Source organism: Atractosteus spatula, chromosome 12, assembly GCF_055471065.1.
Source record: "Atractosteus spatula isolate fAtrSpa1 chromosome 12, fAtrSpa1.hap1, whole genome shotgun sequence".
Taxonomy (NCBI): Eukaryota; Metazoa; Chordata; class Actinopteri; order Semionotiformes; family Lepisosteidae; genus Atractosteus; species Atractosteus spatula.
Genome location: NC_142717.1, coordinates 38,506,841 through 38,532,671, shown reverse-complemented (window position 1 = coordinate 38,532,671; position 25,831 = coordinate 38,506,841). Strand labels below are relative to the sequence as shown.

Genomic DNA, 25,831 nt, shown 5'->3' with positions numbered 1-25,831 from the left:
AAATTTTAATGTCCTGAGGAAAAGCACTGTGGAATGATGCAGATGAAGCCAAAAGCTCTGCCTACAGCACAGAAATTAACTTGCAAAGGAGCAAAAAGTGTTGAAATAGTCTGTCATCAAGGTGCTGTAGGAAACTGCAGGTCAACATGCCAGAACATTAAAAAGCATCTATGACCTTCCCTCATAATTTTAATGATCTTTGATTAATATGTTGAATATGTTAAGACATTTACATGAATTACTTTTCACTACCAATAGTTCCGCATTATCAGCCATTAACAGCACCACTCTATCCTAAGTATGCCATCAAACTATGCTAAAATGTTTACTGTAATATTTATAACATATCCTGCAGTATTTAAAGAAATACCTGTAGTTTGAGTGCAGTGCGATGTCCTGAAACATTAGACATAGTTTGGATTGTGCTGTGCACATTACTCAAGCACAATATTTGAAAATCATTGTCTTCGTATTTTACAGTTCCAAGAGTTTAATAGGGAATTCTAAATACAGAAGTCAGTCATCATTGGCTTCTGAATATGTGGCTGCAAGTAATTACTGTACAATGCCAAAATAATTGATAGTCATTTACAAGGCCAGGCTATAACTCTGTAATATAGTAAAAGACACCATCAGATCATCAGCATTTTATCCACCCTTTAAGGTCAAAAATCTCAAGTAGCAAACCATCCAGTTTTTTGTCATTTTACTGTACAGTATTTGCTTCATTGTCTGCACTTGTTTGTCTCGTTGAGCTTTGGAAAAGCCCTCTCTTTTTCTCAGACATTTGTGACTTTGTAAACATGGCAGGCATTACAAACTTTCCTTTCTTCTGCGAAAGCAAGCAACTCATACTGAGTCACACTATAATTTTCCATAGCATCTGCTAAATGAAGAGAAGAGCACCTGCATTCTAATGTTTTTGAACGCAGACAGCAGCAAGGGATATTGCACATGACATCTGTGTTCACGTGCCACAAATTAAATTACCTAAAACAGATAACATAAACAGGAGCCTAAAATTTAAAGTTCCAGAGTAACCCCTGAATATTATTATGAAATAAAGAAAATTTCTTTGGTAGTGAATGCTAAAAGTTATGGTAGGAAACTTCTCTTACGAGAAAAAAAAAAGCAGTCATCGTCAAATGAACATTTCCATTTGCAGTTGTGCGCAATAAACAGGAAGTGTAATTATTTTGGGAGTCTGCAATATCAAAAGCATCACTTATGCCATTTAAGGAATGCAAGCAGACAGCTGACAGGTTAAAAATATAATAAAATGCAGAATTTTGAAGCCTTTTGAGCCCAGTATTGTAATTAGAAACAGGATTTTTTGCAGTATTTGTTTGAGAGATCCAAAACAGCTTTCTGTCTTTATTGAGAAGCAAATTACCTGAAGTACATATTTTATCTGAAAATGAAAGTGCTGAAGTTAAAATCACAGCTGTGCTACTTCTCGTGTTTTTACTCTACAAATACAGCTAAATATTTTTGGGACATCAGGACCTGTTGTATAACTACAAAAGGTGTTAGCCTGTTTTTAATCTTTTATAAATTGACCTTATTAGCATTTGTAAGAGTTGTTAGATTGGATTTTCAACTGATATTCTGCTTCAGGCTAAATAAAGCAGGTAAGAATTATAAGTGCTACAGATACAGTATTATAATCGCTTCATATATGCAGATCTTCAGGGTCTGATGGTATTTTACTAACTGTACTTAAGAAAACAAAAGATTTTTTTGTAGGTCAGGAATTAAATTCTCTCAATATTCACTTAAGGCCAAGGCAAGGTACTGTAGTACCCATGGACTGAAACATTGCAAATGTATTGCCCACCCTTAAAATGTATTAATAGACCTATAGGTCTTACCTCAGTTATTTGTAATAAATGTGAACAGTACTTGAAACCAAACTTGAATTACCATCTGGATGGATGCATGCTAGCTAAATAAAGCAGATCATGTGCAACAGTCTGTTCCTGTTGCAACGTCTAATTTACAGTTTTCTGTCTTTTCTTGATGACTTGGGACTTACTAGACCTTTTCCTCTAGCAGGTGAAAGGGATAGCAGGTGATTTACAGAGTGTGGCAAGTTAGTTTCTTCCGAAGTTGTGTCATTGCTAAAAAGCCCTTGGGAGAAAGGAAACAAGCAGTACATCATGCAGTCGGAGAGAAATATCATTTAGTAGCCACAAAGTCATGTTTTGTGTTTCTATGACTTGCTTAAGCACATTCCAGTCTCTCTAACCTTGTAACACTATTTCAGGTTCCACTTCATAAATAAAAATAATTATGAGCAAGTGAAATTCTCTTGTTAGAGCTTTGATGGAAGCATGCTCTGGGAAACAAGCTCACCAGGGGAGATGTGCAGTCCCTGATGTGCTCCAGCACCTCTGACAGCTGAGGTTGAGCTCGATTCTTTCACAGATTCAGCCTTCCCTGTGAAGTAGGGAAGGAATGTCTTCATTGTCACTCTTCACGTATCAGCTTCTAGTGTTCTTTTTCATTCTAATTCTCTCACTTTTTGGACAAGGCCAGCAACAGCACATGATTGTGTGCAGCTTAGTTTCCAAAGGACTGTAAAGTTTTATAAATCAGCCTCTGTGATTCACATTTCACATTTAAAAGCAAGTCCTCCCCTCCACCGAAGCCTTGAGCATGATAGTGAAGTGTTCACCGTATTTGGGGATTCGTCTTCTTCTATAACATTGTCTGGAATTGCAAACATTGTCTTCCAGGTTGTTTCAAAAGAAAAGACTATCAGGTGCTTTATAAACATATATTACTTTTGTGGTCTAAAAATTGTGTGCCTTTGGAAGAGTTTAATTGTTCTGGGGTTTTTGCAGTTTCTTTACTGTGGATTGGACCTTAATATTGTTTGTCCCTGCATGTCGAGTCAGCACTTTGTTAATCTGCTCAATCCATTCCTCTTTTACTTTGTGTGTTCTCTGGATCCAGAATATCTGGATATGAAGCTGTAAGCATGGGACTTACCCATGTGCAGAAAATGTGCATGTCTTTATTGCTATGTATTTCAGATAGTTTTCAAGATTGTTCTTTGGAAAGAAGAGTTCGTTATTTTCTGCTTGAAATAATTGCGTGATCGCGTTATTTCACTGTTGCTGCTGTTCTTGTTTTCTGGTCCGCAGCCGAGCTGATCGTCGAGCTGTCCCGGCCTTTAAAAGCGAGCCCCACGCTGGCCAAACTGGAACAGATGAAAGCCTTTCTGAGGAAGATAATCCCCCACAGAGACGGCGACGGCAGCAGGCACGCACACCCCTCGGCATCCTCGTCCAGCCAGGAAGCCAAGACCGTGAAGGCCTCTGCTCCGGGCGAGAGCGCTCCCAGGCCTGAGGTATCCCGGGATGTTCTGGACCAGGACAGCTCTTGGGCAGCCCTGACATTGTTCCACAAGGTCTCTCTACAAACCTCCCAGATTGTGGCCGTCCTGGAGACCGAACCTCACCCTTCTAAGCCAAGTTTGGCGGTGTCTGTGTCAGGACTAGCTGGCAGCCTTGCGATGCGTACTGGACCAAAAACAACAGGTAGGTAGCGCCCCCCGCTGGTGGTTTTAGGTATTTGTGTGACTGTTTTTGTCTGTCAGGTTTTACAGTCCATGGTGGCAAGATGCAATAGCATCCTCTCCTGGGTAGGTAGGGTGGCCACTACAGCACTGACCTTAAATGTCTTAATAATGGACACCACAGTGGAAGGTGGGAGATTCTGCTTGTTGTGGATTGTTTGTAGCAAACTTGTGTCCCCCATTTTACCTGCAGCCTTTCGAGGGCTCTCTGAATTTCATTGTGCCGATGCATGCCAGTGCTGAATCTCCTTCGTGTACTGTACCCCAGGGAAACTGGAAACCTTCAAAGGCCTCTGTGCTGTTCCCTAGGTTACATGGCACTTCCAAGTGTTATTGTAGTTTTGTTTTTGTTGCATTTTTTCTAAAGGTGACCCTCCTGTTTTCTTGAATTCAAACATTTGTGACAAATATGATTTGGTTCTGGGCAATGCTATTGCGATTACATTATAACATAATTAGATTATTTTTAAGCAGGACACGTTATTCAAGCCCCATTAATCTTTCTGTTTTATGATGTTTTTTTGGTTTCTATTTCATCTGGTGTGAGAATCTGGACAGCACTTTGTTTGTACATCTCTGTTATTGCCTACAACCTGCAAAACTGAAGTTTGTCTTGCATACCAGTGGCAAATCCAGAATTCTGTCATATGACCTTTCGTGCTTTGCTTGAAGGGGTAATGCTCTGTGGTAAACCACAACAAAGTGTCTCTGATACATTCAGGAAAGGGTATGCGTTGCATCACATGTGTTCGGCCCATGACCACTCTGTAGCAATAGAGGATAGACGAGTGCTCAATGAATTTGGATGTGATGTCCCCTGGTACTATTGGAAAAACATCCATTAATAAAAAAACACACACTGACTGCGAATAGTCCTTGTCACCAAATCCAGATCTGTGTGGTCTGAGTTTAAAAAAAGGGCAATAAATAGTAAAGTGCAAATAAAAGATGTTGGGGTGTTTAATTTCATCTTATTTTAGTTTTTTAAGTGGGAAGAGGGAAGAGGTGTTTTAAAATGACCAGCAGGTTTGTTTCCTGTGGCTTACGGATGTTTCCCAGGAGTCTTTTCCGTGATGATCTCTGATGTAGCTATTGCGTTTCTCCCGGTCTGGTCGGCTGCTTTGCCCACCAGAGGTGACGCGCCTGGACCTGCTGGATATGTTTATCCCATCAGCACGGCTACATCTAAACTAATTTGTCCTCCGACACCTCCACCTTATGTACCAAAGACGGCTTAAGTACCAATTTATTTTAAAGGGAACTGATGCGTGAAGCACAGGCAGGTTGTATTGGTTTCCACAAGAAGAGGGGGTGATTATGGGTTTAAGCCTGGATACAGAGGCTGGCAGGCTCTAACAGCTCCAGGACTGTGGGCCTATTGTAGAGCAGTCAGGGAGTGCAAGATGCAGTTGAAGAAATCCCCTTCACTGTGTTTTTGAAGCAGAGGGTTGAGGAGAGGGTGGGGATGCTGGGGGGTGGTGGTGGAGGGGGGGAGCTCTGCACTTAACTGTGCGCATCTGTTTTACAGATGTTATTATATAGGGTTACTTCAGATAAAATGATTGTAGAAAATTTTAATTAAAACCTCAACAATTTGCACTTGTTTACTTGAATCTGCATAACTCCCCAATGAGACAATGCCGAGCTCTCTGGACTATGCTGATTCTCACCAGCCTTTCTCTTTCATCCCTTTTTTTTTGATGTGTTGACTTTGATAAACAGTCGAAAACACTCGGCATACACAACAATGGAAAATCTGCTGAAGGAGACAATTGTAGCCGCCTGAAAATGAATCCCTTATTTTAGATGACTATTTTTAGCTATGGACTTCTCACATTAACTGTGACAGAAAGAGATTTATCGCTAAGTGTTCTCCCTTTGTTTACCATAAACAGAATGTCCAATAGATTCAATGTCAAGAGTTTCAGTGTTTGGTGACTTTCAGAGGAAACTTTCTGTCTGGAGTCAATAAGACTGCTCTGAATCATGAAAGGTTGATTATCATGGGCTGAACAAGCTCTGTAATAAGTAAGCAATAGCTCAGAAGATGTTTTTTATGAGTTTTTATTTCCTCGAGGGAGGATTAAATATATTTTTGTGAGTGTAAGAAAACGAATGCTGTCATTGTGCATACCAGAGTACAGGGTAAAAATTAGGACAGGGCTTGCACTGAATGTTTCCGCCACATGTATTGGAATCGAGGAAGAATTATATATATAAGATTAAATAATTGTGTTAATGTATTTTTGTAGAGGATATTGTTACACTACCTAGGCTGTTAACTATCATTAAGTAACGTGTGTACCATTATCCAGATATGTTTAAACTGTCCAAACGTACTGTGTAAGACTGGCCGGACCTGTAGGTACAATAATTAGTGACGAGAAGAGTTTTTTCAGGTTTTTTTTTTTCTCTGTATGCCTTTATTATGACAACAGCATACAAATCCATTACACACGTATGCCTCAGTTTTAAATTCCCTCCGTGTTATTTTTTTTTTGCGAACTGCCAGTCAGGCATTATTTGAATTAAAAAAAATAACAATAGCAAAACCCCAGCTGTGCAGCCAGCGACACAAGTGGTGCATTACTTTCTTTCACAGACTGCTGAAATTTCCAGAAGAATCTGGACTGTTAGCGGCCAGTTTCTAGCAGAAGTGTTTTTTGTAAAAACATAAGCGCGTTTCTAAATGAAAGCACAAATTAAAGGCTGGCCTTTTGCTTCTAGCCCTGGAGAAGAGCATGGCATGCCTACAGCGCTTGTTGAGTCTCCTGAGAGTCCGGAACATGGCTTAAGAGAAGCAAGCTGATGCAAAGAAGGCAACTCTGTTCTTTGTCCACTTGTCCAAATAAGAAACTTCAGTTCCAGCAAGATGTGATTCTTCCTACCTTCAGTGCCATTAGTTAATTAAAACAAAACAATGGCAGCTCCTAACAGGAATTATTTCTTACGGCTTTCTTTGACGTTGTGCTTACTGGCACCTCTGTCCCTTGTTTACTTAAATGTACCAGGATCATCGTAGGTAGCCAAATCCTGCATTCGGCTTGCAAAGGAGGCCGGATTTTGCAGTTTATAAAACACTGGATTTGTATATGTGTGCTTGTAATAAAACTCTTCTAGTCCGCCCTCAGAAGTGATGAGCTACGGCAGAGTTTTTTTTTTTTGTTCATGCTGGCAAGACATTAGATAAATCTGCACGCATCTTGTGGGGGTTTACTCTGAAAGAATAAATTCTTTACAGGAGGGAGTGAGTGGTCAAGTGACACGCCGAGGATGCCATGGGGAGTCGGTGGGGGGTGGGGTCGTGCTGCAAATCACTGGTAAACTGTCCGAGCGCTGAGTGTAGGTTCCTTGGTTCTGTCTGCTTTGACACCCTGTCATAAGTAGCTTAAACCCAGCTCTCGGGGAGAGGTGAAGACCCCATCAGCTCCCTAACATCTGGGGTTTTTATGCGTGGTTATGGCATGCCTCTGCAAGTGAAGAGATGGAGTAAAAGGGGATTATGTTGACAATGAAGTGTGTTACTGGATCTTGTGATAATGAAAAGCAGTAGAACTCTAAATTCCTCTCGATGGTCCCCAAGGTGGAGGTGCACTTATAGTTCAATGAAAGTAAAACGTAGGAGGAAAGAACAGATGGCCTCCAATCCCTGAAACAAGAAACCTCTTAATCCCACTGCTCGCTATCACTGGAAACTGCCCGCTGCCTCCCTGTCAGTCCGTCATTTAAGAATCACTCTTCTCGGCCAGTGATTTACTAATATGGTCTTGTAAAGAAAACCTCTGTCACAGGAACAAAGACATCCTACCATTAATTATTAATTCTTTTTTTTTTTCCCCGTTTATGATTTTGCTCCTCAAAGCGGAGTGGATTAAGTTACTGGTGTGTCAGTTTGTGTATTCTGGTTAAAGATAGACTTTTCCCTCAATTAATCACCTTCATTTGCTTTAAGGACGCGGCAGCTGAAAGGAGAGAGGAGAGGGGAAAAAAAAACTACTGTACTTTGGCAGGCGATTCCGTCCCCTTCCAGACAAAAAAAAAATATTAGTTTATCATCTAGAACTCAAATCCTTAAATTTCATTTCATTCCAAAAGCAACTTTTCTTAGACAGTAGATATTTCAGCATCTGTGTGGGTCAAAGTTGTGGGCTGAACAGATATGCAGATTACACTCGCGTCTGTGTAACTGGAATAGTCTTGTTTTTATATCTGCTGTATGTGTTAAGCCAGACCTGTTTTATGAATGGGTTGGGGTATCATATTAAGGTATACTGTTATCTGTTAATAGCAGAAGTGAATTGTGGGCATGCAGTATGAGCCCTGATTTCAAAAGCAGTGTTTTTTAATTGGGCTAGTTTGGTTGTTGTCACGAGTGTCTCCAAAGCTGCAGAAGAAAAGTCTTTTCTGTTTGTGTTTTTCAAAACTCTACTGATGTTAAAAGCCTGTACAAAATGGTTCTTAGAATGCCATAATGCAGTAAAACCAACAACCCCTCAATCAGGCATGTTTTCCCTGTTTTCTAAATAAATATTGTAAATTAAAAGATAAATTTTTGCCAAGAATAGCGACAGGGATCCGAATTGTTGCCTAGTTCATATTTTACCAAAGCTGTTTCTCTTGGGCCCAGATGTGTTAATTGCCATCACTGACGGAGCACTTCTGCTAATACTAACCCGCCCCAAGCCCGACACCGACACCCCCACACTAGACATTGGATACCCTCTCGGTGCCCCCCTCCCTAAGCAGGTGCTGTTTTTGGTAAACACTCAGATCGGCTTAATTCACAAGGATACGTTTCTTGTCTCGAGATCTCTCGCCGTTCTTTCATCTGCTGAGTTTTGAACACATGAACCACAAGAAGATGGTGCCACTTCCCATACCTCCAAAACAACAGCTGCCCGAAATGCAACAAAAAGGGCATTCAGCTTCTATGGGTTTCGCCATCTGTGATAGTCATTGGTTTGACTCCATTTAGCCCCAGTATGTAAAGCAGCCTTTCATTGTTTCATCCTCCAGTGAGCGTTCTCACGTTCCTTCTGAAAAGAAAGACAAGTAGATACAGGGCATAAAAAGTGCTGTGTGTAAAAAGAGTGTGTTTTATTTTGCACCATGAACAAACGGAATTGGGGAAAAATCAATTTCACTTTCATATTTTTTCTTGCCTTCGTTCTGTTTTTCTTTTGCCGCATAAGGGATTTAGCCCTCCTGGGCCTCGTTGCTGTAAATACACCAAAGTTTCCACTAATGGAAGTTTGCAAACACGTATTATTTCATGCGCTGCCATTAGGGAAAAAAGCTCCAACAGCTCCAGTGTGGAGGAATCATAAGCAGTCATCCATAATTCTGTCGTTTCTCGTCTCGCTTCACGTGCACAGCGTATCCCGCATTCTTTTTTAAATTGCTCTGATCAATGTGCTTACAAAATATTATTTAAACTGCAGAAGAACAGATGTGGCCCGGCTGGAAGACGTTGTGAGCTTGGATTAGCACAGATTACCCCAACCCATCTGTCCCAATTAAAAACACATACTTTAAATCCTTTTGGCCAGGACCTGCCTTGGAGAAGCACTGAAATTTTATTTTAGCTTTTATTTCTAAAGAAGGGGGGGGGGGGGAATTCAGAACTAGTAAATTGCTAAGAGAAACTCCATGAAAGACCAAAATCTTTCTACGAGGTCTTTGCAGCAAGAGATTGAAACAATGTACTGTAGAAACCAATAAAAATTATAAATAACCTTTATAAAACTGTATTTAAGAATCAGAGGGATTTTTAACCTTTATAAAACGTTCTTTTAAAAAAAATGAGGGATTTTTAAAATAGCTTTTTTAACTCCCTAAATTTGGAATTCCAGAACTGCACGGTCTTTTTTCACTGCGATCCGCACAGCACCCACAGCAGTGTTGGCAGTGAATGGAGTGCTGGTGCACCTCTCACTGACAGTGCTGCAAGGTCAGTGTGCCATGTAGGCACGCAGCACGCTGGGATATCCCTGTCTTACCCACACCCTCTCACCCTTGGCAGCACTCAGGCAGTTGTGCACCAAGAATCCTCCATGACATAGACCAGATACAAACCAGTGTTACATTAATTACAGCATTCACTCTTTGCTCTGAACAACTGAACAAGCCTTTTTTACTGGTGGAGAGGCCTCTTAGCAAGAAAAATCATTTTTGGAACCTGGTGTCATTAGCATTCAACGCCAGTAACCACACAAAGTGAGAAATAAACCTTATGCTGCTCTGTAGTTAAACTGCAGCAGGACCTTAAATGTATTACATGTTTCTGGATTAATTTACTGAAGTTTATTATCTGTCACCAAGTTAAAAGTCCCTTCCAGTTTGTTTAATCTTGCTGATTAATTGGTATAGACTGCTCTCCCAAGATAAACCGGCTTTCACTGGAAACTATTTTTTAGCTCTGCACCAATGAGAATGATAGTTTTAGAATTATCCTAATTCTGTCATGAATAAATCATGCATTGTGTTTTATGGGAAGACTGTATTTATGAGCTGCACAGGTTGTTGTAACACTATGGTCTTCACACATCCACGGAAAATGGGTTAGTCAGTAGCTGCTGCCAGTTTTTCCGAAGAAATTTCAATGAGCTGTTATGTGACATTGCAGTGGATCTGAGGGGTGTTCTTCACCTAGGTGTGTTAAAGATATACCATGCACGAGGAAGCCTTAATTATTACGCAAGTAAATAAAATAAGTGTAATAAAGCCTAATCTGACCTTTATAGAGAAATTTATTTGCATACTTGTGTAGCAAAGGGAAAAGCATTTGCCGTTCATCAATAACAGTGAGTCTTCCTTCTCAAATAATTCATTTTCTTGTGCAGAATCTGAGCCTCAGTCCTAGCTTGTTTTTGGGGAAACGCTTCAAACTTTGTCTGCAATCACCTAGGTGGCTGGGGAATAGAAAGATTTTTTTTTTTTAAATTGGAATTAGACCCAGCCTCGAGGCCTCAAGAAAAAGTAATCAACAACGAAAAATGTACAACGAAAAAAAAGGGAGAGCTCTGTGCTCTGAAAAAAGTCAGAGAACAGAAGAGAAGACGTTGGCCAGACAAAAATGAGAAGCTTGGGAGGTTATTTAATAATCCAGCAGCAGCAGAAGAAGGAGTCTTAACCTTCATGGTACCTTTTTCAAAATAATATGTAATCATTTACATTGTGCCTGAAGGTTTGCAAAGTTGCCGCATGCTGTTGTGCTGTCAAAGACATACTGTACAGGGCAATCTGAGCAAAGCTGTGGATAATTTCCAAGAGCCAGACATTCTGCAGTGGTTATTTTTATTCCATGGTTCTGTAGGGATTCTTTTCTGTGTTTTACACCAGTTTCAAATAAGAGTGTAGGAAACGTTTCGGACAATGATTGAATGCGGAAAGCGCCAGGGTTTGTGAGAGAGTCGTGAGGTAGTTTAAGATGAAGGCTAGACTGAATGCTGTGGTCACTACTGAGGTATTGGAGGAGCTGAATTGTTCTTCTCTCTGGGGATGTGTCAGTATTTTGTCAAGGAGGCTATTAAGGGAGTAAGTGGCTTCAATTTTTTGTCCAGTTTATTTTTTTTCTTCTTACTTCTGAGGCTTACAGAGACCCCGGGCTCCAGTGTGCCACCCTTTGTGTTACCTGCCTTGCACGGGGCTCTCTCAAAAAGAGGGAGATGAGATCATTCCCAAGCGATAACCATCACTGCGTTTCTTCTGATTCATCTCTGACCTGAACTTCGGATGAACCTGCTCAGATGAAAACAACTGGAATTCCTGGCCCGAGCCATAAAATTTGATTAAGTCTTCCAGAAATGATGTGTAAAAGACCACTTCACTACCCCCAATAAAGTGAAATTAAGTAGTGTCTGTAGTGGATTAAAATAATAAACGTTTCTGTGTTTGAAGTGTGTACAGAAAGCAGGCTCCCAGCAGCCGGGGTACTGGGATGTTGTAAAGGTGGTTATTAGTGACATTTTCAAGGATTCAGCATGTTTCAGATCAGCAGTTCATGTTAGGGAAAGTAGTATTTAGGGAGGGAGAGAGTTTTTAAGTTTGCTGGAAAAATTCACAACTGCAGTAGATCACTAAAAGTGTTCTTTTACCAGACCATTTTATTTTAATCCTGGGATAAAGATATAAGATTAGGAATCCTCTCTGATTGTGAGTGTGCTTGGGACCTCTTGTGAGTGATGGATCAGATGGTAACGACTGGCTTTCCAACTTGTGGAGACCACAGACAGCTTGCCCAAAAATGTTTTTCGGTCAAAGGTCAGCTTGTTGTTATTCCAGAGTCATTAGTGTGCTCGACTGTAATGCATTGGAAGTATATAGTCGGTGTACCACAGCCTGCATACTATCACTCCTGCTTAATTTTCATTTCATGGGTATGTATCTAGCAGCAGTGTGTGTTACGCAGGTAGACACCCTTAAAAAAGGCACTGCTTAGAGTTTCTAGTGTGTAGTCTAGCCCATGGATTATATTACAGTGGTGTGAGGTGACGCACCCTTCAATGTAAACCCTGGCCAACCGCTGTGATCTTATTCCGACTGCTTTATCTGAATAACAGGTCAAACGGTGTCTCTTAAACTGAAGGTCTTCCAAAACACCTTTAACAAAGAATGGACTCTATGCACACAGCAAGGTCAGGTCCCAATTAGTCGGATGCCCTTGCATTGTGTAAGTCTCAGTGTGTGACAGGGCAAACAGGGTGTGGTGTGCAAGAACTGAACGCTTGTAACATCTTTGAAATTTTCAGCGCATCAGTAATGTTTGTTACACACTAAATTGCACATTTTAAACCGTGTTGTAAAAAAGTGAGTCGTTTGTCATCATCTCAAGTAAAACCAGAGGTCAAATACATTGGTGCTGCAGGGGTCTCTCTCCCTCCTGCTGATGGATGGTTGTCACTTTCCCTTCCTCGCCATCTGAAGCAGTGTAGTCTAATATGTAGGCCCGTGAAGATGGTTTTCTGTCAGGAGCTGGGAGTAATAACTATGGAAAATGCTACAGAATAAATCTTCATGAACTAGGTAATCAGCAGGTATCCCATAGGAAATGGAAGGAAATAAAGGAGAATATAAGTTTCCCTGAAGGGTTGTCCGGTTACAGGATTATGTATGAGTTTGTAATCTCTTTTTTGTTGCTAGTAAGTTTTAGCTGAAATAAAGACAAGACAAGACCCTAGCTTATTGTAAACAGCTTGACCAAAACAAATGGTTCAGATTGTATTTCTTTAATCCCTCTTCTGTTTCTCAGGCACTCTTTAAAGGCCATTAAAGTGTTTGTTCTTAGGATGTATTACTCATATAGGAAAATATCCAAGTGTGCTGCTGACCAGAGGAGAACTTTTAATGTCAACAAGTCATGGGAAGGGTTTATGAAGATTTACGAGTTCAGTGGGCTCTTATAATGATGCAGGGCATAAAGTGGTTTGATGGTATCTGTGCTTCTTTTCCTCTATCTAAGAGCCAGGAATTACACTGAGCAGGCTGGGTTACTATACACCAATATGTTCTTCTGTCTTGTAGTCCATCTTACAAATGACAGACGCTACTTTTCATTTACGATTTGGTATCAAATCAGATCAATGAAGTTATAAGTAACAAGGTGTAGCCTGTGAGCTGTGTGTACTCTGCTCTACCTATGACAGAAATGCCTGACAAACATCAAGAAATATCTGGTTTGGGAGGTGTGTTACTCATGTTATCCTCACTCCAGCAGACACGGTAAGGAGAATATTTGCCCTGCATAGTAACCAAATAAGAATATCTATTTGGGTGCTTGGTATTGCTAAGTTACATGACCGTGTCTGATTAAAAATTCTGTACATAACAACTGGTGCTACCATCTTCTTCCTATAATACTATATTATACTATACTATACTATAATCATTTGAGACTAAGTTTGTTTAATTGTCTAACAAAGGATAACCAATATAGGTGACAGGATCTGCATGTGTGTGAGTGAGAGTGAGTGATTTTGTTTTGTTTGTTGGGTCAGGTTTTATTCAACTTGAGGTGTGGTCCACCTTATCTGTTCTGAAGAATGCCATCCAGTGATCCTCACGTAGGTTCTGAATGTTATAACAAAACATAACAGCATTAAAGTCTACCATATGTGCTAACATAGCAATTAGAAGTTCATGAAGCGAATTAAAAGCTACTTTGCTCTATAAACACTAAGGAAGAGAACGTTTTCCCTGGCAAATAAAATGATACAGAAATGTTTATCAGACTTTTAGAAAGTTTTTCTTATTGCGTTGAAAAATTGGTTGGAGAATAACTTCGTCCTTTGCGGCATCTCAAATAGTGTGAAAGTTTCTCAGGGCACTCCATCAGAATTTAAGAAAATGTGAAATTTCCTATCCTGGGACTTGCAGGCTGTACTACTGTAAACCGAAACATTCAGTGAAACGGAAAATCCAGGATAATTACCATCAGTTGTTACTAATTGTTTACTAAATGTAGCAACAGATGGAATATAAACTAGCCTAGAAAAATTGCTTTATGCTGGGGTGGCCTTAAGTGTTCGTGTGGAGTGGGAGTTTCAGAGGCTGTATCAATAAGAATATCTTCATTTTTCTTCCTCCAGAGATCATCCAGGCTGCCTCTGTCCTTGTGGAGCTGAAGGATGTGCTGGTGAAGACGAGCCTGAAGGAACGCAGCCGCGTCCTGCTTGGCCCCTTCTCCTGCAGCGCCGCCCTGGAGGCCAAGTGGTGTCGGCACAGTGGCAGCCCTGGGCCGGAGCAGGGCCCCCCCAGACTGCTGCTAGATCTGAAAGGCGGGCTGTTGCAGGCGAGGACCTCTCCCTCCGTCCTTTTTTTTTTGCCTGTGCTTCCTCTTCCGTGCTTCTGCCTCTCCCTCTGCCTTTTCCTTTGCCTCGGTGTACTGGTGCTCACAGACCTGCAGCAGTTCCTGACCGGTACTGCATACAGAGCCCGACTGGCTGCTCTGTTCCGCCTTCCCTCACTCTGTCCCTGCTCTCCCCCTTCTCTCTTCAGCCTCCTGCCCTCTGTTGCCCTTTGCACCCCTTTCATCTCCCCTTTTCCCTGGCGACGCCATTTCAAGAGCGCCCTCTGCTGGTTTTGCACTTTGTCTGTCGCTTTCAGCCTCGCTTGTCCACTGTTTGAAGCCCTCCTGCTTGTAGAGCCAGTACAGCCACAGGCTATTATGAGCCGCAGCTACTTTTCATGCAGCCTTTTAACATCTGTCCCTCCAGGAGGAACCACGTGTGTGCTTGAATGAACTTTGTGAGGAACACTGGTGGAATATTTTCATGCCTTTTAACATGTTTAACACTGAATAGCCTTTTTAGGCAGTTGTACGGTGCTTCAAAAATAATATCAAGCTACTTTACTTAAATACCTCAAAAATAAGATAGAAGGGTGCCTAAATCTCCCACTCACTGAGAAACCCTATGAGTGATTAAGTTACCTTACAGGAAGTTTTCACTTCCAAAGGGAAATGCAGTACTAAATATGAGTCTGCCATGTAGGTTCGGTGGCAAATATTGCAGTTCACAGTATGTAAATCAGTTCCGTACACAAACCACTGCTATTTCTGCCTCATAAGCATAGACCTGGAAACCACAAATTTTCCTGGTTTTGGCTTCAGTTGCAATTCGCTTATGTACAATTCCATGTAAAATTTGTTTTTCATTCAGAGTTTCCGGCTGTGTCTGCCAGCACTTCATCCTCAGCACATGGAAAATAACATTTGGTTTAGTTGTCCTTCTCAGAGGGTAATGAGAAACATGGCACAGAACAGGATTTAATGCCCGTCTTCTTGGTGCAGGTTTTCTGGGGACAGGAGCATCTGAACTGTCTGACACTTGTCCAGGAGCACCTGCAGGGTTATTTCCAGAAGAGCTGTTCTGGAGAGACAAAGCCCAGAGACCAACCTCAGCCACAGACGCCTCTACCCCAGTCCGGACCACACTCCCTCAGAACAGAGCACACCTCCGACGACCTGAGGACAGGTCTCTTCCAGTACATTCAAGACTCAGGTACTTTCTTCTCGGGTCTGACCTTAATACACAGAAAGACTCTGACAGAGACTCTGCTCTGTCTTCATTATCTTACACCCCCCCTAAAAAACTCTCTGCTTATGTAGTTTGGAGAGGGCCATTAAAATCCTTAGGTATCAGTGAGGATATTTTTTCTCGACCCTTAGAAGCACCAGATAAGATAAAGGAACACCAGACATCAACAAAGGGAATGATGATATTGTTGCAGAACACACAACAACTTCATGTAGTCAATGAGTAAACTCAAACCGAGACCTAACCAAAGACGGTTTTAAGAGTCTCTTCTTAACAAAAGATAAGGTGTTTGCAATATAGTGTCCATGATTCCCATGTTGACATCACATATTGTATCGACCTCTTAGTGTCCTGTTTGGTTTGAGGGTTTTTGCCATTTCCTCAGAAAATTTAATGACAGGCAGAACAGACAGAAACATTCCCAGACTTTGACGTCATTACAGCATCAGTGACCGGAGGAAGTGTTTGGCGAGACTCTCGCCTGCAGGACAGGCGCCATGAAGGAGTGACACAGCCCATGCTAGTGCTGAGGTATAACCAGCAGGGAGGCTGGGTAAGAGACCTGCAGTTCCTCTCTGGCTAGGCCGCAGTGGATACGATCAGGAGGAGAAGACGTGTTGTCCTCCACACTGATCTGGGTGATGAGGCTGTTGCCAAATCGATGTCAAACATCTCCCCTCTAAACTGCGGTGGCTGTCTCTACTAGGTTCATTTTTTGCATTCTTTACATTTTCTTTGATACATTTAATACTGTTTCACAAAGTGGCTTTTAAATAATAGAAGCTGATCTGCATACAATACGTTGCTTGAATTGAACCAAGGATGGAAAAAGAGTGCATGCCCTCAAGCCTTGATACAGTGAAAAACAGCTGTATTCATCTAAGGCTTATTCTCTGTGGAAGGTTGGAGTTTAAAATATACAGTAGTGTTTCTAAAAAAGGCAATTGTCAGGAAAACGCCTTAATATACCACTGAAATAACAGCAAATATTTCCACTGGTGGCCTCAAAGAAATCAGTGTCTTTGTTTTCAGAGTGGATATCAAAAGATCATTTCTGCTTTTACCGTTGCTGCTCTGACTAGCCTCCCAGAAGCTCCCTGGTACACATGAGGTGGTTTTCTACAATGAGACCGATGAGAGCCCAGGCGTCATGCTGTGGAGGTACCCAGAGCCCAGAGTGCTGACCTTTGTGAGAATAACACCCGTGCCATTTAACACCACCGACGACCCTGACATCAGCACTGCGGATCTGGGAGATGTGCTTCAGGTCTGTGTGCAGTAGAAACTTCCTGGAAATATCCCCACTTTGCAGACTGTTGCTCTTAAGCAGCGACTGTGTAGTCGTTTACTGTGTAGGGGGGGAAGATGCATGGTGGGGAAATGAATCCGTGGAAAACGCTACACACAGTTATCTGTTGGTCTACTAAAGTGTTTCTGCAAGCCAGCCTGTACTGTCTATGCGAGTATACAGGCATATTCATTGTGGTTTGTGTAGAGAGACAAATGTGATTTTGAAGGGGCTTCCTAATATTCTTCTTGTTTAATCATGCTTCAAACTGTCAGAAGCTACTTTAACAAAGGAGAAGCCTGTCAGTTTTTCATCCTGTGTTTTATCTGCTCTTCAAAATCATCCTTTGTTATTTCCTGATCAGGACTGTGTCATATTTGAAATGGGTCAATCTAAAACTTACATTAAGGAGGATTATGAAATTTAAAAAACAGTTCATATCTGTTCTTGTTAAAAGGAGATTAGATTCTCAGTTGCACACCTTTGTGGACTTGATGCCACTTCAATATGAATTTGGTTTCCTTAAAAGAAATGTATAGGTCAGTTACTGAAATGATGTGTGCGCTGATAAACTAATGATCAGGATTATCATCTGTGAAGAATATGATCTGAAAATACCCGATTCAAGGGAGCAAAGTCACTTTTCCCTTGTTTGGTAAAAACAGCTCACAGTATGCAATCCAAGACAGGAAGCCAGTCATCTTGCAATTACTGTACGTTTTCAGAATCCGAAACATCTTTAAAGTAGCATTTTATGTGGATAATGTATTATATTACTGTGCAGACCTTGCTTCTGATTTCATAAATGTACATTTTAGGTACTGACCACCAGTTATTGAGAGTACTCTAAGCCTGATTCTATTTCAGTTTTTGATTTTCTATTTCTGATTCTATATCTTTTTCAAGCAGTTGTGTTCAGATCTGTACCTACATACACACAGCATCATTTTAACAAGACCTCGATGCCAATGGCAGACGTTGCTTTCTATTTTTCAAACGGGGAACGAAGAGTTTTCTGAATAAAAAGGGTGTAGAAAAAAAATCAGCCCTGAAGGATTAACACTGAATCACAAAGGGGCTGGTTCTCAAAAATAAAACTGTTCCAAAGGTCATAACTGAAGCAGAAAGAGAGACTGGGAGAAACCGTTTCAGCGTAACATTTTTATCCAGTGATAACACACATGGATTCATTGATGACCACGTGGAGCCAGTAATACAAGTGTCGAATTCTAATGTTCCCCCAGTTTCCTGACCAGCTCATTGCCAGATACAGGAGTGTGTATAGTTGTATCATGACCAAATATTTTATCGTAGACAAGGGAAATAACATTTTTATGTGGAATGATAATCTGGTGCTCTCAGTCAAGAGTTATGCTATTTGTTGACAGATTTCTGATCAGAAACTTACTTCTGAGTCAGGGTGAACAGCATATTCCACCAGCAGCAAAAACACTTGCAGTGCATCACTTAATTTTTTTCAGGCCTTTTAAGCATTTTTTCCTTTGTTTTTTTCCGATTTATAAAGACTGAAGCACTGAAGGGTCACAGGGTGTTACAGATGTTTGGTCATTCACAGCTGCCGATTTGATAACTGGTGCAGACTAGATTTTTTTTTCTGAAGCTGAGTCTGTCAAAGAGATCATGAATGATGTTTTTAGGCTTCTGAGTTGATACCTACAGTATAAAAACATTTTTTTTGTGCCACAAGGGATTTCAATAGTCAACAGAACAGAAATTTCTCTGTGTTGCTGTCTGACCCTGTTTACTGTTTTTGAAGAGCCTGTGCAGCTTCATCTTCATGAGAAACTATTTATGTTTGCTGAATTAGGTACTGTCACAATATTCTGTAGCGTTTGTCATTTTGTGATTATTTGTCTGCTCCTTGTGGGCAGATTAAATTGGATGAGAATAGTGATGTGAGCACGCTTATTTACTGCAGTACCTTAGTGTCTAACCTCTGTGTGAGCTAGTGTAGCTCTCTGACTCATCTGTAGATTTCACTTGGAATGCAAGTGCAATACTGCACTGAGTGGCTGATGTAAAAATTTAGGGCATACGAGTTTCATTTTATCGAATCATTTAAATAAATTTAGCATTCTAAAGTGGTGAGTAAAAGCAAAACCTGAGGACTTTTTGGTAGTTTGTTGCATTGTTACAGTGCCTTGCTTGACAAAGGATCCCAAAGTGCTTTAGATGGAGGAAGAGACCCACTTTTCCCACTACGCATGAGGGTGTCACAGCCACTCTGTACCGGCAATCCAGCTGATAAGATTGAGAACCAAGACTGCATTACTCTTGGAAGTAAGAGGGAACTTCAGGAAAGCCCAATAGTGCAAGCTTAGGGTGGCCGGGGCATTAGGATTAATACCCATGCTCTTTCATAGAGTGCTATGGGATTTCTATTGTTAAGTAGTCAGGACTTTGGTTTTGGTTGAACATCTCATCCAGAGGACAGCACCTCTTATAGCACCCTGTTTTGGCCCTGATCAGGATACTGGGGCGTTGGATTAAAAGATTTAGGTCCAGAGGTCAGAGCGCCACCTACTGGTCCATCCGCCAGTCTTGCTTGGTTGTCTCCCATCCAGCTGCTCTCCAATTACCTGGTCCCAATAAGCAGGTCAACCGCATAAAAAATAGTCCGTTGCAAAACTGGAGAAACGAGGCATGAGCTGTTTTGATTTACACACCTCCATTCCTTCTTGTTAAGTTCTGTGTTTTCTTCAGATTCTTGTACCATATGCTCTTTAGTGTTAGACGTGTGTAGCTGCACGCCAGCCAGCTTTCCTGTAGCTGGGGCTTTCGCGCATCGGTTTCAAATAAAAGGGCCTTTGTCATTAGTGGGTCTATTGTGATTCTAATGTAATTGATTTCAGCCTCTGGAACTGGGGGGGGGGGGTTATATGCCTTTATGCAGAACTTCAAAAGGAGTGCATTATTTTTCATTTGATTTCTGGATAAATATAAAAGCTGAAAAGTCCATGGACAGAGAAAGGGGAAATGCAGTAATAAAACTCGAAAACAGAAATAGCTCAGAATATTAAGAAAGAATTTCATTGATTTCCTTTAAAAAAGAGTAATTTCTCAGGGATCTAAAATTACCATAAGTCGACACCAAGGGGGACTGGGAACCATGGCCGAGACTGTGCTTTCTCTTCCTATCCTTTCCGGACAGGAAGAGAGCCCTGATTCAGAGCGCTGAGCCAGAATACCTGAGGGGAATTACAGGTGAAAAGTCTGCAGCTGTGTTCATGTCACTACACCGCAGAATAAATGGGAAGAGATTTCCTGTGGAGAACCAGGATTTTGGTTAGCCTGGTGTCCCAAGAGCGGATCGCATTAACATTTTATAAAATCAAGATTTCCTGCATTTAAATAGTTGTGGTTTCTCTCCTGGTTCCAGTATCTCAAAAGGGAACGTAAAGTGCTTCCATTGTGCGAAGCAGAAAATGCTGCAGTATTGTTGGAAATACAGTAGTGGAAGAAGAAAACATCCGGAGTGTCCTTCCATCCAGCAGTGCAGCAGACCAGATAGCAGCTCATTCTCACCAAGGCAGCAACTGTGGTGTGGTGTGGCCTGGCGGAGCTTGCAGACAGGTGGAATAATGGCAGCCATGTGGTTTGAGAGTTTATTTCAAAAAGATCATGTGCAGGGGAGTAAAGGAAAGGGCGGCCGTTTGTTAAAATTGTTCAAATCCTGTAGTAAGGTCTAGTTCACCAGTCTTTTTTGGGCTGGGGATTTCCAGCCCCCTCTGTCTTAAGCCGCACGCAGAGCAGGATTTTCTGCGCCTTACTCCGAGGTTCAGTAATAGCCGTTTCTCCTTTCACCAGATTTTTCCTCTGTACGATAGGTAAGAGCAGAAACCCGCTGTACCACTGTTCAAACAGCCTCTGCCATCGAGTCACATCTGCGGCTCAATGGGTTTTCTTTCAAAAGTCCTCTTAACATTTTATCGGTTCTGTATTTCATTGCCTGAAATGATTCAGGAATTTTAGTGGGATCAATTAAATTGCAGCTGGTGGTGTTGTCATAAGTAATTTAAGTAATTTTGGGTCTGGAATTGTGGACCTAATTTATTTAGTCCTCTTTTTCTAACATACACCCATTTTTGCAACCTCATTAGGAAAAAGAATGGGCCCTTCCAGAGCTCTGATCCTGCCGTGAGTAAGTTGTATTACTTCAGTGCCGAAGATGGCAGTGGCCAACAGCTGATGGTCAGTTTTTTGAGTAAGGTTTACCTCCAGCTGATCATTACCGTTTATTTAGAAATTAAATACTGTAGCTGTTCCTTCAGTGCAATTGGAGGGCATGTACTGTATAAATGTATTCTGCGTACTTCATTTTGAACTGTTTGCACCACTTCATCACAGTTCTAATATAAATAAATCATTAATTTAGGAAACCAACATCACTCCTCCATTCACATTTGTTTAAGCCTTAGTAACGAAATTTAATTATCATAATGCATTACTTGTACATACAAAAGGATTGCAATACGCTTTGCCTATAGAACAGGACCACCTACTGGTCCAGCAAACAGAACTTACAACAGAAACCAGCTGTTCCTTGGAGGTCTCCCATCCTAGCATTGACCATGTCCAGCCTCGTGTAGCTGCTGAGATCTGACAAGTTCAGGGATCAAAAGATCGCAGTGCTGCTATCAGATGTAAACGACGCTGTATATAAACACCAGCTGTGGTTACTTGTAATTTATAACACTCTCCATGCGGTCTTTGTAATTACAGCGAATAACACTTTTGGATGCTGAAATGTGCGCTAACGGCAAGCTGCGTAAAGCAATCTACTTTAGAATTGGACTTGAGTCTGTGCCCTGCGTATTTCTGATAATATTTTTACGATTTGCCTAATCCAAACTGAGTGTACTGTGTTTGAAGTACTGGAGAAAAATCTATTTTGGTATGGTCTGTTTTACTTTCATTATAATTTTTCTCTGACAAGGCCCAATAGCTCAAGTTAATCATGAAAATGAATTTCTCTTGGGTGAAAAGAGCATTCTTGCATGAGAAGAGTGCTTCGGAACTGTCCTCCCTCCTCACAAGAGGGTTGTAAAGGTTGAGGTTCTGTTCGCAGTGTGCTACCCAACAGGGGGAATGTGATTCAAGGGAGACTGGTTCAGCTGATTAGATTTTTCTCCAGCTAGTGAGTGCCATGACATACAGTACTAAAAGAATAATTTATTTGCAGGTGCCCTGCAGCTTGGAATACTGGGACGAGCTGCAGTGCTCATTTGTTCCGTACAGAGAGTTCAGTCTGTCGGAGAGCAAAGCCTACGAACTGCAGCTGCCCAGCGTGAGCCTGACCAGCGAACAGAAGGAGCTGGTGGCCTCCGACCTTTGGAGGATTGTGCTGAACAACACTGTTGATGTTGGGGATGAGCAGAGGTGAGGTGATGGATACCCCGCGCTTGTCCGGCTGGCTGCTGACAATAGACAATGTAGAACCGAGTGCCAATCAGACAGAACTCCATGCTGGACATGGAAGACAGTGCGCTGTGTCTTCCACATCTGGACTGCAGAAGCAGTGTGTAGATTTGGAAGTGGTACAAATCTAATACAATTTCCCACCAGACTGACCACTTCTCATTAGTTTTCCAAATTCTTTCCCGTTTACCTTGGGTGTATCCGATTGGGAAGTGGAGAGTAAACTCATTGGTAAATGATGTTATTGAGGTAGGTCAGCTTGCCAGATAACACCTCTGCAACACTCCCACACTGCGATTCCCCGTTCTCTTACTAATCTTTTGGTTTGTATTACTGAATTGCCAAGCCCATATTCTGTGTGGGTTTAAGGGCTCCAGAGGAGCAGAATGGGAGAAATAACAAAGCATGTAATGAAAAGAGTCAATTCCAGTGAAAAGCAAAATACACATCTGTATTTCATTATAATCACTCTGAAAACAGTGCATTTCCTTAATGTTGAAAATTATTTGTCCTTCCTGATCAGAAATGATTCCCAGTCCGCATTTCATCTTCCTTCATTCAGAACCTACAGAATTACAGAGGAATAAGCTGAAAATTGTCAGCATGTGACGCTTAACTTTATCGGTTGCAGCAACTGTTATGAATTCTTGCAAGCGTATCGTAATAGTCTTGTATCACATTGGCAAAATGTAAAAGATAAATAAAATATTCTCTAGTTTACAACCTGCACTTATTCAGGTTAGTGGGCAATTTCTTTTCCACTTTACAGCCTTGTTATCCTTTCAGTTTTCCATCTATAGCTATATCCTGTTTTGTCTGAGAACACTCTGAGCTATTACTCCTACTTCCCAGCTTCCCAAGCCTTTATGTACCCCGAGAGTTTTAGGGGAGTCAGAGAATAAACCCTTTCTTAGCCGCTATGTGCGTGCACGTGTAGAGGATGAACATTTGGCTTGAAGGGGGGAAAAAAAAAACATTTTGAGACCCAATAATTAGAATAATTAAACACCAACTATAGCGCGCGCTTACATGTAATGAATTATTAATGAGACATGATGCTGTGAGGAGGCTGGAGTGTAAAACAGCCCAGGAGGATGTTGGTGGGGTCCACGTCTCTCTTACTCCGCTCTCCTCATCCACGGAAGGAACCCCCTGTGCTACCTGCTCTTTGCACACGCAGCACAGACCTTCCATGACCAGGAAACCTCATAATGCGACTCATGGGTGGAGTTGACATGACGTCAAATGTACTTCTGTTACATAGGCAGGGAACGTTAGGAGAATGTTAGGAATGTCGGTTCTTGGCAGGTACTCATGCCTTCAATGTAGGGGCTTTATTTAAATTTAAAATTGATTGGACTGAAACTACTGCAGCCACCTGAAGAGAAGTTCAGAATGCACCCGTAGATTATAAGATCTGTCCCTGTTTTTCCATATAATTTCTTAAAGTTAAATTTGCTATGTCATTTATAATATTGAAAGATTTTCATTATGCCACTCCACACTATGTAACTAGAACCGGGATTCTATCTTAAAGGATGTCAGAGAGTCTCTTTTCCTGAGTACTTTCAAATCCAGATTCAGAACCTTCATCTTTAGGAGGGCTGATATCTGTCTGTCTCTGCATTTTCTACCACTTTATTACAGTACATTTGCACAAATATAATGTCAATCAGAAATTGAATTATAAGTCACTTTCAGTAAAGGCATCAGCTAGATCAATACATTAATAATATTGAACTTGGCCCCCAGTAGGCAGAAGGCTGAATTTCCCGGGGCGTGGTGCGTTTCAGTGTGGGTCATAGCCGAAAGACAGCTCTGCAGGCCTCTTTGACAGCTCTTTGCTTGTCTCAGTGAAGGATTCTGTGCTCATGGCTTGTTCTCCGGCCGGATCGTTTCAGCTCTGACAGCGAGACGGGGTCCCAGCTCCCCTGTGAGCAGCTGGTGTCTCCCATGGCCCTGGCTGCCTGCACCCGCGTGGATTCCTGCTTCGCTCCCTGGTTCGTGCCCTCCGTGGGCGTGGCAGTGCAGCTGGCGCAGCTGGAGCTCCGTCTTTGTCACCACCTGGAGCAGCTCGGCACAGGTACGGCACGCTCTCCCGGCTCCCGGATCCGTCACCGGCGAGCGAAGTTTTTACCGTAGTATAAGTCGTCTCGGGGGGGGGCCTTCTTTTTCCCCGTAGCGAGCCGTTCAGACAAGAATCTTGGAGCTTCTCATCTCTCGGGTCATTCGATCGCTTCAGACATCCAGAGGCGGTTTTGAGGAAGCCCCCGGAAACAGAATAAATCGAAGCTTGGAGAAAGAAACAAAACGTACAGTACCAAGAGGAATGAGACCTATTAAAGCTATTAACAGTATCATTTAAGGAACAAGTAAAGGTTTATTCCATGGTGAAAAGAGAAGAAAAGAAACACAACGTTTCAGCTGTGGAGCCTTCCTCAGGCTCGTCATGCACCTTCACACACCTGAGGAAGGCTCCACAGCCGAAACGTTGTGTTTCTACACATGCCGACACAGCTACCTATTTGAACTGCATCTTTTAAAGAAGTGTGGCGCTTTTGTCATGTTTTTAAAAGACTTTCGGGTTGACTCCTGGTACAAGTTCTTGACAGTGTCGTTCAGCACTTCTTCTCCCCTCCTCCACATGTCGGCTCGGTCCAGTTCCAGGCCCGTCTGCTGAACGTCTTGCGTGTGTTGCCGTCTCTCAGTCCCCGCAGGGCGGCTGCGGCCGTTCATCCCGGACAGGAAGCTGCCCCTGGAGCAGGAGTACCTGGTGCTCGGCCTGAAGCAGCCCCGGGTGTTCGCACGCCAGTGGAGCACGGGCACCTCCCTCAGCCAGGAATTCCAGTTCTCCGCGGAGCTGGACTGCCGGCTGCTGGAGTACCGCAACCTCACCCTGCACAGCCTGGTCCAGCCCTTCGCTCTGCAGGGGCAGGTGGCCGCCTCCTGCTGCCCCACCGAGAGGCTCGTCGACGGCAACGTGTTCGTGGATCCCGTCTTCGTCGGTGTCGGCCAGTACACGGTCCACGCCCTGGACGCCGCCGTGCAGGCCTGGCAGCAGGTGAACGCTCGTCTGTGGCACACTCACTCCCCCGCTTGCACGCAGCGCTTTATCAGTTCGGGTTATTTGTCCCGTGCACAAGTGCAATGAAATGCTTGTTTGCATGTGTGCTCCAGTGCAAAGACACTAAGGAAGCACCAGAATAGTAGCAGCAACAATAAGAAAGTTAAATAACGCACAATTTAAATAAAAGACTGTAGTAAGCAAAGCAGTATGCAAAAAAAGAAAGAAAAACATCAGAGCGAGACAGTTGTAGAGGTAGAATTCAATAGTCTGACAGCTTGCAGGAAGAAGCTGTCTCTGAATCTGGAGGTGCCTGCCTCCTATTAGGGCATGTACCTCCAGATTCACCGACAGCTTCTTCCTGCAAGAAGAACGATGGCGATCGTGATTGCGAAGGGCAGCCTCCGTTCAGCTGAGTTAGC

At 42.3% G+C, this 25,831-nt stretch overlaps 1 protein-coding gene across 2 annotated transcripts in view; it reads left to right on the top strand.

The window, feature by feature from the left end:
* vps13b (vacuolar protein sorting 13 homolog B) overlaps window positions 1-25,831 on the top strand; it is a 324,831-nt gene that overhangs the window by 253,419 nt on the left and 45,581 nt on the right. For both annotated transcript variants that reach the window (XM_088929247.1, XM_088929248.1), the window contains exons 36-42: window positions 3,150-3,545; window positions 14,170-14,372; window positions 15,372-15,582; window positions 16,701-16,885; window positions 22,110-22,306; window positions 24,247-24,428; window positions 25,054-25,406. In XM_088929247.1, the coding sequence (XP_088785373.1) occupies window positions 3,150-3,545; window positions 14,170-14,372; window positions 15,372-15,582; window positions 16,701-16,885; window positions 22,110-22,306; window positions 24,247-24,428; window positions 25,054-25,406 (1,727 nt within the window). The remainder of the gene's footprint in view (window positions 1-3,149; window positions 3,546-14,169; window positions 14,373-15,371; window positions 15,583-16,700; window positions 16,886-22,109; window positions 22,307-24,246; window positions 24,429-25,053; window positions 25,407-25,831) is intronic.